The 18,792-nt window shown below is 33.3% G+C and overlaps 2 protein-coding genes across 2 annotated transcripts; one reads left to right on the forward strand and one right to left on the reverse strand.

Annotated features, from left to right (window-relative positions):
* Positions 1–2,400: 2,400 nt before the first annotated feature.
* LOC148302906 (AP-1 complex subunit mu-1) lies at positions 2,401–4,104 on the forward strand. Its single transcript, XM_088270868.1, has 2 exons — positions 2,401–2,538; positions 2,691–4,104. Exon 2 carries the CDS (start codon positions 2,701–2,703, stop codon positions 3,967–3,969), a length of 1,269 nt encoding a protein of 422 aa, XP_088126994.1. The 5' UTR covers positions 2,401–2,538; positions 2,691–2,700; the 3' UTR covers positions 3,970–4,104.
* An 8,416-nt stretch (positions 4,105–12,520) lies between these two features.
* Positions 12,521–14,693, reverse strand: LOC148302907 (uncharacterized; the record flags this gene model as incomplete). The annotated part of the gene is made up of 1 exon (XM_088270862.1): positions 12,521–14,693. A coding segment is annotated over one exon (1,485 nt), but the record flags the coding sequence as incomplete, so codon positions are not given.
* Between the last annotated feature and the right edge of the window lie 4,099 nt (positions 14,694–18,792).

Genomic DNA, 18,792 nt, shown 5'->3' on the forward strand with positions numbered 1-18,792 from the left:
AAGTGATAAAGATAAAAGTGACGATACCGAAAGCGGTGAAAATACTGCAGATAAAAATGGTAAAGTTAAAAGTAAGGACACAACATGTAAACCCTGTCAAAACGATGATACAGAGGAGGGAATAGATGATGGTGAAAAAAATAAGACAGAAGAAGAGCAAAGTGATTCAGAAAAAGAGAAAGAAAGTAATCAATCAACCAAAGATCAGACAAAACATGTTATAGATAATTCCAAAAAGACTGACAACACTAAAACGAATTTCAACCCTTTGTTTTTAGGTCAGACTCATTTGATACCAATAGTCCAGAAACCAAACGTGTTTGAAAGTGAAAAAGATATAGAAGAAGCTAACTGGAGCGGAGAAACAGACGAGTCTATAAGAGAGAGTATAAAACAAATTGTTGGATCTGGAACTAGAATGAAATCTTTGAAAAAGAGACTTTTGTTAAAGATTTTGGAGAACTTACGCAAAGCTATTGTCGAAACATAAGTACAGCTAGCTTTAACCAATTAAATTATGTCATTTATAACAGAGTGGTATTAAAATGTGATTCTTGGAATTTATTTATTTTAATGGGAATCGAATTGGAAAGGGAATCAAGAAAATGGTTATTGGTTTATAGGGATGCAGTCGACGAGACGTTTTGTGATATTATTATTATTATTTATTTTATAATCCCACCAAACAAAAATTATGAGGCCGACCGGATCACTTCTTTATTTATTTTTAATTTTAAATACATACTTCTATAACGTTTTCAAAATAATCAAAAGTTATTATTTTTTATTCTACAAATATTTACGAGTAAAAGTGGTTCGAATATTATGTCAATTGTTAGTTTTTAATCATTATGTATATTTTTTATGTAAATAAAGGCTTTACTATCGTGATATGATTTTATTTTAAGTAGCATTTTACCCTTTGTTTAAAGCAAAAAAAAAACTTATCGTGCAATGGATATCCAAGAAGAAAAAACAATTAGATTGTACAAAGTAATAGTACATACTTAAATAAATTTTTTAATTATTTAATAATTTTCTTTATACAATGACACTGGTTTCATTACTCTCACGATATAATCAGTTTGCTAGGATAAGACTGTTACGTATATCTCAAGTAAGAAAATCCAGTAGAAAATTTATGACTCATGGTGTGAAGGAATTATAACAAATGCAGTGAGATGGAGAAATAAGGAAACTCACTCACTAGATCTATGCATCAGGTCTCTTCGCCTACGCATTGCCGTCCTAGTCAGCCGTCTCATCACCGGCGCTGTCTTCACCTCTACCCTGGACGTTTAAAAGTAAAGAAGTGGTGTTTCTACACTATCTAGAAGGCACTGGAAGAAGTCATGAATACACTGTCACGCACCATAGGTAGGTAATACCTAAACACATAAAACACACCTGATCAATATCACACGGAAAACCGGAAAAACATATTGTATGTATTTTTTGCTCTCACAAAAATGCACTGGATTAAACAAAATAGTTAGAAAAGATACGAAAATTGAAGGTTTTGTATTTGAATTTGAACTTTATATTAAAATAATAATTTTAGATAGGTACGCGAAATAAAACACCGGGTCCTCAACGATCGCGAATTTTTAACTGGATTCAAAAGTTAACAATACATTGTGACAATATGATTTCAATTTCATTGCAGGAAATGTATTTTTGTTATTGTTGTAAAAATAGACCGAATCACAATCAGGTACCAGACGGAATGTAAATAATTTCGATTTTAATAAAAATAATAACTAATAACTAATAATACAGATGATGATGACTAATAATAAAAATACAGATGGTTTTAATATGTTTAATTGTTTTTATTAGATATCATTCACGGCATTCCTTGTAAACGTTTAGTTTTATAATATTGCTTTGGTGGTAGTATATGTAGTAAAATAATATAAATTAAACTGTATTATGTATTAAAAACATGAATTATAAAGTACCATTTATAAATAGTAGTGATAATAATAAAATAAAAATTAACTAGGTAGGTACCTCAAAATGAGTATTTAACAAAACATTTTTCATTAATTGCTATTATTATTTCGTTTGTTAATAAAAATAACACATGACATTGGCAGCAACATCCTCTCACTGGGTGATATGCCAAATAAATAAATAAAACAAACCTGAATTTTAAAACAGCAGGTGAATTTGCAAGAATATCATGAATCGGAGAGATTTCGGTTTACTCCGGTCAATTCTAAGCCATCAAGTATAATTAAGAAAAAAAAAGTACAATAAAATCCAAAATCAACATGAACACAATGGGGAGAAAATAACCATTTTATAAAAAGAAGAAGAAAAATTATATTTCGTAAAGAGCGCTATATTGCATGAAATGTGTCAACATTGCGTGTTCATATCAGTTGACAATTCTTTTACGAACACGCCTCAAATGAAAATGGCTACCTCGCAGGTGTAGGTGTCTTTGGTGGAACGTCTGTAAATGTCAGCGTTTGACATATTTAATTTTGAGTGATATGTGGAATATATTTTAGGCAGCGGAATAAGTTTAAAGTAAGCATAATATTTAACACCTCAAGTATCCGTTCACCGCTTGTTTCGTTTGTTATTATCGGTTCGGTGTCGACGTCACCTTTGGTTATGTCTTTCGGTCATTACGGCGGAAATATGCTGGTGTTTTAAGTGGTTTATCTCCCTTTTTGCAGAACATAGAAGATGTCGTCTTCCGCGATTTATATTTTGGACGTGAAAGGGAAGGTGCTGATATCCCGGACGTATCGAGGTGACATCGAGCTCGGGGTAATCGACAAGTTTATGCCCTTGCTGATGGAAAAGGAGGAAGAAGGGATGTTGACGCCTCTGCTGCAGACCAGCGACTGCACGTTCGCCTATATTAAAACCAATAACCTGTACATAGTGTCGACGACGAAGAAAAACGCCAACATCGCTTTAATATTTGTGTTTTTGTATAAAATAGTTGAGGTTATGACTGAGTACTTTAAAGAGTTGGAAGAGGAGAGCATACGGGATAATTTCGTCGTCATCTACGAGCTGCTGGATGAGCTGATCGACTTCGGGTATCCTCAGACCACGGACAGCAAGATTCTGCAGGAATACATCACGCAGGAGGGCCACAAGCTGGAAATGCAGCCCAGGATACCGATGGCGGTGACTAACGCGGTATCGTGGCGATCCGAAGGCATCAAATACAGAAAAAACGAAGTTTTTCTGGATGTTATTGAGTCTGTTAATTTGCTGGCTAATTCCAATGGGAATGTTCTGAGAAGCGAAATAGTCGGAGCAATCAAGATGAGGGTTTATCTGTCAGGCATGCCGGAGCTAAGACTCGGCCTGAATGACAAGGTCCTCTTCGAAAGCACGGGGCGCGGTAAGTCAAAATCAGTAGAACTCGAGGATGTGAAGTTTCACCAGTGCGTGAGATTGTCGCGGTTCGAAAACGACCGCACTATATCTTTCATTCCCCCTGATGGTGAGTTTGAGCTGATGTCTTACCGCTTGAACACGCACGTAAAGCCTCTGATCTGGATAGAATCCGTCATAGAACGCCACGCACACTCGCGCGTCGAGTACATGATCAAGGCCAAGTCCCAGTTCAAGCGGAGGTCTACGGCGAACAACGTCGAGATTGTAATTCCCGTGCCTGCGGACGCCGATTCTCCCAAATTCAAAACCACGATAGGAAGCGTCAAGTACACTCCGGAACAAAACGCGATAACATGGTCCATCAAATCCTTCCCCGGCGGCAAAGAATACCTGATGCGAGCCCACTTTGGCCTGCCGTCTGTGGAGTGCGAAGACAGCGACGGCAAGCCGCCGATCCAGGTGAAGTTTGAGATCCCGTACTTCACCACATCCGGTATCCAAGTCCGGTACTTGAAGATCATCGAGAAGAGCGGCTACCAAGCCCTGCCGTGGGTCCGCTACATCACGCAGAACGGTGACTACCAACTGCGGACCAACTGATAATAGTTGCACATTCCATTTTGTTGATAAATGTATTTTATACGCAATATTTTAATTATCATGAATTATTTAATTGTCATTTATCTTTTTACATCAAACACAGTGGCTATTCGGTTGTCCAAACTCAAAACACAGTAAGGGACATTTTTTTGTAGTACATTTTTTTTTGCATTTTTGGAGTAGATTCTACTTAGTCCAAAAATGCAAAAAAAACGTACTACTACAAAATGTCCCTTACTGTGTTTTGAGTTTGGACAGCCTTATTGGTGACATAGACAATTTATAAATTGATCTATGGCCGTAATGTCAAATATAAGATTATAATTTATATTTAAAGCAATAAATTTGTGATTTTACATTTAATAATTAAAATTTAACTTAGTTTTAAAATCTCTATGAATATTTTATTATAACTTAATTATAATGTCTACCAGTTAGCTGAAAAAGAAGCGGCTAGCTTCGAAACCAGTAGACATTATAATTAAGTTATAATAAAATATTTATAGTGATTTAAAAGCAAAGTTATATTTTAATTATCATTATCAATTATTTAAATGTCATTTATCATTTTACTTATTACACAAGAGGCTATTGGTATCATAGACAATTTCTAAATTGATCCATGGCCTGAATGTCAAATATAAAAACTGGTTCAAAGACAATTTTACTAACATATTTGCGAGAAACGCTTAGCGTCTTTTACATACTGTTAGTAGAGAGCGGGAGACGCTTACAAGCGTTTCTATTTGCTTACTTTTGGTAGAGCGCGATATATGTCAAAAAACATTGTACAGATCGGAATTGGGTTTGCGGTTACGTATGATTAGTATACTGACGGTCGGGTGACTGTCTGAGCATAATAGGGTGGGGGTTGATGAAAAAACCGCCCAACAACAATGTGTTAATATTTGGTACATCAAAAAAATATATAATTCTATGTGATATCTCCAACAAGGGATGAAGTAAGTGTACTAAGAAAGATATAATTATATTTATTGATTTGGCGTTTGATTTGTAGAACACCATTTTAATTTATGTATTCATTTTTAAATCCAACATAGATTTTTTGAGTCCACTAAGTTGTATTTCATTAACAAAATTAGCTTTGAAACAATAATTTAAAAAAAAAATTGTTGTGTCAATAAATTCTTGCCTTTCCCAGAAAATAAATATAAGGGTACATACCTACATCCCCCATTAGTTGTCTCCCATAAATTATTGCTGCATATGTTAAAACTGTCACTTAGAATTGCTACATAAGGACCGTTTAATCTTCACATTCGTTTGAAAATGCCATTACTAGGCGAAACAATTGTCGCAATATTAATTTTTAATGTGTTTTTGTTAATATAATACAACTCAACAGACTCAATAAATCTGTTTGATTTAAAAATTAATACATAAATATAATTATATCTTGGGCTGGAATTTTAGTGAAAAGATAGTATATGAACTGAGTATTGTAAATCACTTAAATCTCTTTGTGCGTACTGTCCCAACTATAAAATAGCAGGCCAGATAGTGTATGGCCTCATGTTTGGGGCTTAGTGATTATTTCTCGAATATTTCCATATTATGTCAGGATTTCGGCCACCAACATTGATTATTGATGATACAACACAATTAAATCATTTATCGGCTAGTTACCGTAGAACGGGGCTACTTGAACTTTGATGCGTTACTTGAGCCCAGTACAAAAAAAAAATTTAGATCTGTATTTGGTCTACAATAATGAATGTATCGACATGATTCATTGTTTCCCTGACAGGTGACACTTATTGACACAATACGTTCATTATTGCGGACCAAATACAGATTTAAATCTCTTTTTTGCACTGGGCTCAAGTAACACATCAAAGTTCAAGTAGCCCTGTTCTACGGTACATGTTTTCTTCTTCTTCAAACCCTTATCCGCACTCCAATGGTGCATAGGGCACTGCATCATATAAACGCAGCGGTATCTTGATCGTTAAAACATGAAGAAAAAGTGATCAGCCCTCCGCTTCAGGTATCAACCAGTCCCGGGTAATATTGAATAAATATCAGAGTGAAAAAGTCACTAATATTTATTTAATCACCCCCCCTGGGAATCGAACCCGGGACCTCCAGAAGAGTAGCTGAACGTGTTGACCATTACACCACGGAGGCGGACATTACATGTTTTAACGACTGAATGAACAATGTTTTAAAATATCATTAATATCTTACTACTTGGGAGATTTACTTTATTTCTGGACTTTTAATTCTAACGTATTTGGCATTTTGAAACTGGTCATCCAACTGTTTTGTCAAGATGTTAATAATACCGAAAATAAAATTAAAGAATATTTATTTTTCTCTTAATCTTCAATTTTTATTTTCATAGATTTGGCAGTCACTTTGTGGTAATATATATCCATTTTGAATTTAAGTGTTACTTTATAAATATTACTATTTCTTAAAATCTATTGTGACGTGTGTTACGATGCATTCCGCATCATTTTTACGATGTTTGAACTTAAAGTTAAACTTCAATTTAAAATAGAAGATTTAGTATTTTAAACTAACAAACATTAACATTTTTATTTAAATAGATAAATAATATTTTAAATTAGTTTTTATATTTGACGTTACGGTGATAGATTCCTTCATATATTGCTCACTCCTTTCAACAACGTCATATATCAAAAATCGTAAATTTTCAGTTGTGCATGTTTTCGGAATGCCCAGAAAATGTACTATATCCCAGCAAAAGTGGCTTATTTTTAACTTAATATTTACCCGCTACAGGGCAGAAAGTGTTGTTTTTGCGTTTTGAAGAAAGGTATTGGTTTTTTATTTTTAAATATACTTAATATTTCTCAAATGGAGAAAAAACATTCTGGTTTTACCTAAATAATCTGTTGCATAGTAAAAAGTTCAATAAGTAGTTTGATATTTATTTTTATTACATTTCATTATATTTTTAAACTTTAAAAACGATCTCCTGATAAATCAAGTTATTCGATTTATGACGTTGTTGAAAGGAGTGAGCGATAAATGAGTTGTCTCTGTAAACATGAGCTTCACATACAATCATATTTTAAGTTATAGCGTTTCAAAGTTAGCGAGTGAAAAGTACTTAGTCCAGAATAAATTGGGTTTTTGAATTCAACGTCTTTTTGGCTTTTCGAGTTAGTCAATTACCTCGAGTATTTTATCACAAGTTTTGAAATATGGAATCTTTTACGTATAAGTGCCACATTATTTTATAGGTATGCTTTTATTTTTAAATTGACCTATAATTAACTGTCCTACCTTGGAAAAAGTAGGTAAAAAATCCTCAAACTTTTTTTTTTCATAAGTTTTCTCAATAGCAATACTTATTTACAATGTATTAGACAATTTTTTTGAAAAATAGACCTATTTATGACTTTTTTTATATATTTATTGAATTTTTTCGCAGATACTTTGTGGCACATTTTATAAACATTATAAAATAAAACAACTCTTTTTCAACCACTTTTTATTGGTACACTTTATCCAAACAAAAAATATAATTTAAATTATTATTTTTAAATCATATTTTCATATGGTGTACGGAGTGTGTGGAGGTTTGTGATATCGTAAGGGGAGGGTAATGAACTTTATATTATTTCGAGAAATAAAAATACTTTGTGTTCTGATCCACTCACATTTTTATTAACCAACTAGTTTCGGCAATTCAATTTTTTTCAATTTCAACAACAACCTGTTGCCCTCTTCAGGGTTACATTTATTACTATAACTTCAGGGTTACATTTATTACTAGTAATAAATGTTACCCTGAAGAGGGCAACAGGTTGTTGCCGAAACTAGTTGGTTGATAAAAATGTGAGTGGATCAAAACACAAAGTATTTTTATTTCTCGAAATAATATATCAATATGATCCACAAAGTTAATGCTTTCAATATTCAAAACATAATGAACTTTAACCTAACTATGAGTATTTCAATGTTTTAGAATTTAGTACATAAACCCTGATGATGTCAAGGTTCTTGTCGAAACCGGTTGGATAAAGTGTACCAATAAAAAGTGGTTAAAACAAAGTTGTTTTATTTTGTAAAGCTTTTTATATACTTTGCAAGTCAGATAAGATGTTGCCAGATAATTCTTTGTAATAAATTTTGAATATATTCTGTATTCAATGTAATATAATAATAATAATAAAACCCTTATCCGCACCCCAATGGTGCATAGGGCACTGCATCATATAAACCCAGTGTTATCTTGATCGTTTACACATGAAGGAAAGGTGATCAGCCCTCCGCTTTAGGTACCAGTCCAGGGTAAAATTGAATAAATATTACAGCGAAAAAATCACTTTTATTTATTTGAACCCCCCTGGGAATCGAACCCGGGACCCCCAGAACGGTAGCCGAGCGTGCTGACCATTACACTACGGAGGCGGATAGGTTTTAAATGTGTGTTCGTATGGGTAGGGCGGTCAATTAACTTAATTTTTGTCCATTAATTAATATAGTTGTGGGAGTTATAAATATAGGTATTAAATAAAAACCTACAGTATTAACATTTGTATGGTTTACAGCAGAGGTTCCCAAACTCTTTTATCTTGTAGACCCCTTGCCTTACCTGATATCGATTTTTATCAAATTCATTAACTTCAAATGTATTTTTGACAGCCGGTATATGTAGTGTTACTCACTTTGAACCACGCATGTTAGGTTTTATACGTTTATATTTTAAATTCAAATTAAAACATAGACCCCTCGCAAGTTGTCATAGACCCCTGGGGGTCGATATAGACCACTTTGAGAATCACTGGTTTACAGGAACACTCGTGAAATACCCGTGTTTCGTAAAAAATAAGTCTTTCAAATTTATATTTCCTTAACCTGTCCAGGAGTATGGTCGTTTGTATACGACCAATATATGACGTGATTTATATCTAAACATGGTTAAAACATGATTTATGTCAAAATTATCGGTGTATCAATAAATCATGTTTTTTTAAAAAAAAAAAATTATTAAACCCTTATCCGCACCCAATGGTGCATAGGGCACTGCGTCATATAAACGCAGTGTTATCTTGATCGTTTACACATGAAGGAAAGGTGATCAGCCTTCCGCTTCAGGTACCAGTCCAGGTTAATATTGAATAAATATTACAGTGAAAAAATCACTTATATTTATTTTACCCCCCTTGGGAATCGAACCCGAGACCTCCAGAACGGTAGCCGAGCGTGCTGACCATTACACTACGGAGGCGGACAAATCATGTTTACTGGTGTAAATGTTTTTTTTTATATTGAAGAAAATATGATGCTTATAGCACCAACTTCGATATAAAATTATAAAAAAATATATATATATATATATAAAAACAACTCACTCCTGTCCAGGTTAAGTTGTTCAGTCTCTTTTCAACTTGATTCACTTAGTATTATAATTTTCAATTTTTTTACTATTAAACTCTTATCTGTTCCCAACGGCGCACAGGGCACTGCAACACTCTATCTATGCAGTGTTATATTGATCATAATTGCATGAAGAATAAATATGAAAATCACTTTTATTTATTGTAACCCTCCTGGGAATCAAAATGCTTGCTACTAAAAATAATCACGAGTAGAATGCTGAATGTTACACTTGTATAAAGTGATCACTCTAACCAGCCTCTGACAGGACTTGTAAATACCCAGACTTCCATATTCTATGTTGAGATGTCAATATAAATTGCCCTGGACTGGTACCCGAAGCGCGGGATTGATTGCCTTGCCTTCATGTAAATAACATTCACAATATCTACACTGCTGAAATACGATACAGTGCCCTATGCACCTTTGGGAGGGGATAAGAATTACAAGAAAAAGATGAAAATTTTCACATTTTTTCTTTCAACGCCTTTAATAAAGAAATAAATCAAGAAAAAAAAAAGAAATCACTCAATGAATTTGTTTTAAATTTTGACAGAATTTGTTTAAAGAACGTACTAAACAATCTCCTCTCTTTCTGTGAGTGTCATGTCATGTCTTCTTGACGTCGACTATCACTTTGATTTGGCAGTCACTTTGTGGTAAAATCTATCCATTTAAGAAATAGTGGTATTTACTAAGTAAAAGTATAATTAATAATTGTCCTTGTTCTTGTATTGGGCAGCTCTAAACGGCACCTCGACGGTCCTGATCCCCGTCCAAGCTCGTATATTCCGGAGCAAGGAGATCTGTCTTCTGCCCAAACCTCGCTTCTACTAAACAGTGGCAAACAGATTTAGAAAGCTACGACGCTCTCAGTCAATAAACACGGGAATGTATTTAATTTTTCAAACCGCAAGTGTATTCAATTTGTATCTAAGTTTATATTATTTTTTGACATCTCATCAAAGATAAAGAAGAATATGGAAGTCTGGGCATTTACGGGGCTGACGACCGTCATAGGCTGGTTTAAGTGATCACTTTACACACATGTAACATTCACCAATTCTACCCATTATTTGACAACCACACTACTCAAATTCTTGGAAGCTCTATATATATGAACCAATTTTGAAACATTATTCTTGAATCACTAGAACTTCACTAGAGACATCTATTGGTGAGATGAAAAGAAGCTTTTTAATTAGCAGAATGATTTGAATGAGAATGAGAACAGAATGAGAATTTTAATTAGAAAAAAAAATTATATGAAAATAACTCCTGTAATTGGAGATAATCCAGATTTTGTGAACAAGTAATTGGACACACTCAAAATGTTGTATCTAAGTTGTTTGATTTTACAATAGGGTGCTTTTTGTGACATAGAAAGTCATTTGTATAGTATGTAATTATATTTAAACACATTTTTTTTCTCACATTTGATGGAACAAATTATTTTGTAAAAAAGAAATACAAACACATTATTGTTTCTGTAACATTATGGCTGGTTATAAACTAAACTTCAACCGTTTTAGTGCTGAGATTTTGTAGTCTTATATCTATGATAAAATTGCTGAAGACTCTTTTGCAAAAATGGTCCATTTCATTAGGTGTGTCCGAAATCAACAATATTTTTCTCAAACATTTACCGATTTCAGTATTTGTTTCTGGTAGTGGTAGAGAATGTATCATTCTACTCAAATAAAACAGCATTTTATAATAAACATACTTATATATGTTTAAAAATAAATACAGTTTGAGAAAAAAAATAGGAAATTTTCATTCACTAGAATGTGTCAAGGTCGTGTGAAATTGGCTCATCCTTAAGGTGGACACTGACCGTAGCATTTCGTCGCAACATAACATCATAACATCGCTCTCCGATCATCACTCAGCATCCAGAGCATCACCGACCATCCGAAACTATGGATGGAGCTCTCGGCTCGGTGTACTGACTGCCTGAATGCCCGCATCGTTACGTGTTACGTTACGACGAAATGCTCCGGTCAGTCTCCACCTTTAGAGTTTTCACTATCGATGCACATCCTACAATTAGAAAACATGAATTGTGCAATGTTTGACAATCGCTTTCAATATCACTGTTGGACAAATCTGACATTTTAAGGGCGTAAACATTAGGTTTTTATAAAAAATGCATCTCTATTTTTCACTAAATATTAGTTACAATGATTAAAGAAAATACTTCGTTTTTTACCACTTGAGTTTTATTATAGACTACATGTTTCAGAAGTTAAACTTCCATCATTCAGGTCTGTATAATAACTAAAATATAAAATTGTTCTATAAATAAGGAGAGGGGAAAGTAAGGGGAAAGGGTTAGACAAGGAACGGAGTTTGAAAACAAAGGAAAAATGGAAAGTTAATGCCGAAACAATAAATAAAATATTAGTTAAATTTGTTTTTTTGTGAACATTATTCATGAATCAGAACTTAAGAAACGGGCACGCTGCAACACTACCTCTCAGCTCGACCACTAAAATACACTGGCATTATCATCGATATATCGACGGCAAAGTATACCAGAGTCGATATATCGATTCTCAGCACTCTAACGGTTAAAGAATGTCGATATCTCAAGATATTCTCATCATATTTTGGTACCTTGTTAATTATTTAGAAATTAATTTATAAACATGTATGTATGTAGATTTCTTTGGCAGTTTTATAGGGTTGACAAAATTTTATATTTCAACCAAATTTTTTTCATGCACTGATGTTGTAAATATTGAATGTAAGAAAAGTTGAATAATTATATGTAGTTGTAAAAAAAATCCAACTATTCTTGAAAACACTAATTATAAATATGAATGCGCCTTATGTAATCTTTAAATGCTGATAAATAAATAAATTCTGTTACAAAATTTTACCATTTATTTATTTTTGTAAAATTAATTTTCAATAGGTTTAAAAACATGGAATTGGCAGAAGGATGAAAACAGAGTGAACGCAGTTGAAATGCGTTCCCTCAGACGAACGTGTTAAAAATCGATGTATGACAGAATTAAAAATAGAGATATCGCTCACTCCTTTCAAGAACGTCATAAATCAAAATACTTGATTTTTCAGCAGAACGTTTTTAAAGTTTAAAAATATAATACAATGTATTAAAAATAAATATCAAGCCACTTATTGAACTTTTTACTGTGCAACGTATCTGTTTAGGTAAAACCTGAAGGTTTTTTCTCCATTTGAAAAATATTTAGTTTATTAAAAAAAATAATTAAACAATACCTTTTCTTCAAAATGCAAAAACAACACTTTCTGCTCTGTAGCGGGTAAATATTAAGTTAAAAATATGCCTCTTTTGCTGGGATATAGTACATTTTCTAGGCAATCCAAAAACATGCACAACTGAAAATTGACGATTTTTGATTTATGACGTTCTTGAAAGGAGTGAGCGATATTAGAAAATAATATTATATTGATAATTGAAAAGATTACAAAATGTTCTTATAAGGTGGTATGGACATGTTAATAAAATGAATAAGAAAGTATATTTGGCAAATGTGAACGGGAGAACAGAACGAGGATGACCAAAAGAGACTTGGCAATCTTTAATCTTCAGGTATGTATGAGGAGATGCATGGATGTGGAAGAGACGAAGATCGATTTTAAAGACAATTTTCAAATAATAAAAAACAATTAAAAATATCTTAAATATATAATTTAATTTTTATGTAATAATAAAATAAGTTGTACAAATAAAATTACATAATGGAAACTTTTAATAATAGTATGAAAAAAGGCAATGTATATATGTTATCACAGAATAAAATTCTTATGGTTTTATGTACAGAAATGAGTATTTACAAATAATTTAAAAATGCTAATACATATGTCCATAATTATGATGGAAGAAAGCCTGTCGGGTGGTATTGCTCAGACACTCGGTGTGGCGTTGGTAACATAGTGTAGCGCTGCAGTTCATTCACTTTGGATTGGCCTAAAAGTACACCCGGTTGGTTTTCTGCTACCGGTTTGATATTTAGTGGTTTGTTCCTAGGTATGTTGTGCGGGTATATTCTTTTGTCGGGGTAACTGTGTCTGGGTTTCACTGTGCTGGCCGCATATGACTCCTTGGACTTGACTTCGACGGGGAATGGTTGCGGCACATATATTTTTACAGGGACCGCAACCTTCGATTCGACTTCCACAGGGAATGGGACTTTCTTTTCCACGATGAACGGAACTTTAACTTCTACTCTGTAAGGGACTCTCTTTTCCACCGGATAAGGTTGAGGCACGGGAACCTTAACGTTGACTTGCTTCACAACATGTTTGACAACAGGATATGGTTTCCAGATATACTCTTTTTCAACGACTTTTACCGGATATGGTTGCGGGACATTGACTTTAACGGGGTACGGAACTTTCTTTTCGATAACTTTATGTACAATTTTTTCAACAGGATACGGTACCTTTTTTTCAACCACTTTATGAACAATTTTTTCAACTGGATACGGTACTTTTTTCTCTACTGGATACGGTTTTTCGACTATCACCTTGACTGGAACTTTCTCAATGACGGTTTTTACATGATTGTGATGGTGGTGGTGATGATGATGCTTTATTTTGGTTCTGTACTCTATATGCTTGACAGGAACCGTCTTTACCAATTTCACTGTGGTTTCCTGTGCCAGGTTATCAGGTATTAGAGACTGATCTTCCTCCGTGTTAGTCACTGTACCGGAAGTTCTCCTTTTGGGTCTGATGTAAGTAGGATTTACAACATAAAATCGTTTGGGCTTGTGCGAAACATGTCTTTGATATCGCGGAGGTTTCGTATAGCGTTTCTTGTTTGGATTTCGATTAGGACTAACAGGATTAGAGTTTTGTTGCGGTTTATTAGAGGACTGTTGAGGTCTTTGCTGCGGAGTGTTTGTTGTGAAATAAACAGTAGGTTGTGTAACGGGGTTTATCGGCAACCAGCCATCGTAGGAATCGTCCACGGAAAAGCTCGATTTCAATGGAGCTTCTGTCGTAATTGGTTTGGCTTCCGGTTTATTAATTTGTCGGTTTCGGGGTGGTGGCGACGGGCGTGGTCTGGGACCTTGCGGTTTGGGTGCATTGCCAGGTTGTTTCGGTTGAAGTTTTGGAGTGGTTAAAGGCTGTCGGTGCCTGGACCTATTCTTCGGTCTGTTACTGGGTAGGCTGGGGGCATTTCGTTTGTGGGGAGGCAACCGAACTTGTGACCTGTCATTATATGGTGGATTATATAATACAACTTTCTGGTAAGATCTGGATTCCTCGGCTATTTGATCCGGGTATTCCTCACCATTAATGTCAGTGAAGAATAAGAGAAACGTTGTAATCACTGACACCTGGAAACATAATGCAAAGTTGATTGTTAAAAACCGGTTCAATCATTAGGTACCTACACTAAATATTATGGCAACATTATCATATCATCATGTCTGTGTAAGCGCCCTTGAGGTAGTAATTTAACAAAATGGCGCTTTAATTATCCAAAATTATTATTATTATAACATTATTATCTTCTTTTGGCCAATCAGTCCACATATCTTCAAATAACAAAAGTAATAAAGAAGGTGATTTTTATTTTCATAAAGTAAAGTTTAAAAATTGTGTTTATGATAAACTATAGTTTTTTGAAGTATAGTTTATCATAAACACAATTGTAAAATGATTATATAAATCCCTATTGTAAAAAATTAAATCTTTATAAATAAAAATGTCAATGTTTCTTTGTTTAAAATCTTAAATTGTCCAAAAGTTATCCACCGATTCCTTTGAAATTTTCACGCAACATTTGAATACACTTGTGTTTTTACATACTCCTGTGACAGATGTTTTTACCAGTGACAGGTAAAAACATATTTTTAAAGCTTTTTTTGGACTGCAATGGCAGCGCCATCTGTTGAACATAATAGCAACATACACAACACTAAACATCGCTCATGGGAGATAGAGTAAAGTTGCTGTTTCTTGGCATTTTTAATATTTTCGATTGCATTGTTTTTCATAGATTTTTAAAAATATTTTCAATGCTTCCTAAGCATTGTGTAATTAAACATATTATAAATGTGTGCTCTCTATTATCTTTCTTTTATATTAAACCAGACTGAGCCATGGCAATGTGTGGCTAGGTGCAGCTAATAAGTAATCAAATATTAAGCACTACACACAAGAAACTTTATAAACACTTTCTTCTGATCACTTTAATACTAATCACCATGTTGTTTTACACTTAAATGGGAAACATGTTTCTTCTGGGTAATAAGCATGTTTGTACACAAGTGTCCACTTTCCAGGTTGATATAATAAGTACTTATCTAGTACCTACATAAGTTTGTGACGTATAACAATCTGTGTCATTCTCGCTTTTTATAGTCAACCTTCTCTTAGGCATCATGGTTTCAATTGCTCCTTTATCGTTCCAATTTTTATTTTTGTTATCATTAATACCATATTTATCTAGAAAAATGCACTTAGAATCTAAAAAGGCTTGCTCATAGATGCATTTTATAATTTTTTAGATTTCGCCAATGAATTTGTTTAAAACTTTAGCTGGATTTATCGAAAATTCAGAAAAGATCTCTTTGAATCTGAATGGCTTGTTCATAAATGCCACATTTTAAATCATTGCATTCTATATGTTTTTTCTTGATGCATCTTTTCATTTAGTAGACTTTGCAGACAAATCTGTTGAAAATGTTAGCTGGATTTAGTGAAAATTTTGTATCGGTCATTATTACCCCTTAAAAGAAAATTCTTCAAACCCTCATTTGCACCTGATGGTGCACTGCATCATATAAACGCAGTGACATCTTGATCATTAACACACGAAGGAAAGGTGATCAGCCGTCCGCTTTAAGTACCAAGCCAGGGTAGCATTGAATACATATAAGAGTGAAAAAATCATTTATACTTATTTGACTTCCCTGGGAATCGAACCCGGGACCTCCAGTACGGTAGCCGAGCATGCTGACCATTACACTACAGAGCCGTACAAAAATTGCACACTTTTTTATAAAGACTAGCTTTAATTTATTTATTTTTTTAAATATATAAACGTAAATCAAGAAGATTGTCTGTCTCCATAGCAAAGTGGTCAATTTTTTTGTCTATCGTGCTGGAGGTGTTGAGGAGCCAAAAAAACCATAAATAATTTTCCGATCCAATATTTATATAATATTGCCCTGGCCTGGCAGTAAAACGCAGAACTGATAACATTGCCTCTATAAAATTGATTATCAAGATAACACTGCTTGGATATGATTCAATGTCCTATTGGATGCAGATTAAAGTTAGCAGAATATATTTTTTCACTTATAATAATAATATTTTACACTTTATGTGACACATTGTTTACAAAATACACAGCACATTTTAAGTATTTTATTTATCATAACTAACACAATTTATTTTGATAAGAAATAAATAATTCACACACTGCTATATAAAAATAATAATCACTGATATTAAACACTTATTTAATTATTAAAACCCTTATAATTAAAGTTATTATAAATTAATTATTGAAGATACTAACTGACAATTTCATTTTTCATAATACTGTACGCACATGTGGGTAAGAAATGATATAAGACTTGAGAAGCAAAGCTTTATATGGGACGGGTTCATTGCTTTGTGTGTAGAGTCGGTTTATTTACATGCGATGCTTTCACCTGAGAAGTGGCTGTGTTAGTAGGTACCATACACTTACCAGCCTACCACACTTCACAGGAAGTGTTGTCCATACTGTAACAATGCGAGGAACACAGCAGAACATTGTTTTGTTTCTTAAATGACTTTCCAGGTATGATATTAGTATTTGAGTAATTATAACAATAGTTTTACCCTTTATAAAACTGTCAACAACACTTTTTCAATAGAATAATATAACAATACTGTACTAGAACCGCCTCTATAGCGTAGTAATTAGCACATTTAGCTACCATTCTGTAATTTCCGGGTTCAATTCCAAGGGGGGTAAAAGTAATAATAATGTAGTAATAACGCAGTTATCAACCGTGTTGGAAGTCCCGGGAGGATCAAAATAAACATGAGTATTTTTTTACTTTAATATTTATGTAATATATCCTGGATTGGTACGTGAAGTACAGGACTTCATAAAGTTAGAAATCTATATAATACTGTTTCAGTACGATGCAGTGCCCAGTACACCATTGGGTGCAGATAAGGATTAAAAGGAAAAATAAAGAATTATTTTTTCTAGCTTTGAATGTGGATATTCCCTAAGTGTTTATTACGAAAGTATATATAAGTCTCTTGAATGTTTTTCGCAGATACTTTGTGGCACATTTTATAAACTTTATTAAATAAAACAAGTTTGTTTTTAACCACTTGTACATGTTAAACCCTGATGATGACGAGGTTCTTGTCGAAACCGGTTGGAGAAAAAGTGTACCAATAAAAAATGGTTAAAAAAAATTGTTTTATTTTATTAAAGTATATATAAGTAATTTATTACGACCTAGTGAGTGCATAGGGTATAACTGTATTGGATTGATGCAGTGCTATCTTGATTATAAAAATGTACAAAACCAGACAGTAACGATCTAGTGCAATATGTAAGTAAATTATTATGATTTCCTCGAAGGATTTGTGTAAATAGATGTTACTCATCCATCTTACACAAGTTTTTATGAGTACCGGTATGCAAATATGAGTACCTGAACCATTCCTGCTATTCTTATTTTTCCTTTTCCTCATTAATATTAGTAATAATTATTCCTACACCGCTTCCTTTCCTATGTAGCAGTAATATCCATAACCCTGAGCTCTTGTACTTAGGTCATGTATAAACCATCTAATATATTCCACTTCTAGATTCAAAAGTCTGGAGCGGAGGACTGATCACCTTGCCTTCATATTATCAGTTTCACAAACTAACTTGATCAGTTTGAGATCTAATTTATATAATGAAGTCCCCTTAGGGTGCTGATAGGAATAAGAGAAGAATCATAATTGAAAAACTTTTAATTCTACTAAAATTGGAATGACAAGAACAAAAATCTATCCCAATTATTACACATGTTGGTGTAGTTAGTTTAAGTTGGCACCCCTATTTTCAAATATGTACGTACAGGCTAAAGCAGACATATTAGTCTATTTAATAAACATAGTCTGTGGTCTATTTTCCCAAACTTATATTTTTTGAGACCTGTATTTTTTATCTGGATGTTCTCTTAAACATGATCCTACTAATACAAAGCTGTACTAATAACTTACATTGTGTTACTTTTTAGAATATGTCTTGCAATTTTTATTCCAAGTGCACTTACCTTTAAATTAATAACTAAAGGAATTAAAAAATGTAAATGTAGTTGGTAATTTTTACCATTCGCATAATCAAGCATCAATCAATATCATGTGTCAACAGCCTTCATTATATAAAGGTTTGGAAGAATATCAACTAAAGTACAGTAATAAAAAAATATGATA

The sequence above is a fragment of the Brachycentrus maculatus genome, unplaced genomic scaffold (assembly GCF_059751285.1).
Source record: "Brachycentrus maculatus isolate JH-2025_06_01 unplaced genomic scaffold, ASM5975128v1 h1tg000398l, whole genome shotgun sequence".
NCBI classification, from domain to species: Eukaryota; Metazoa; Arthropoda; class Insecta; order Trichoptera; family Brachycentridae; genus Brachycentrus; species Brachycentrus maculatus.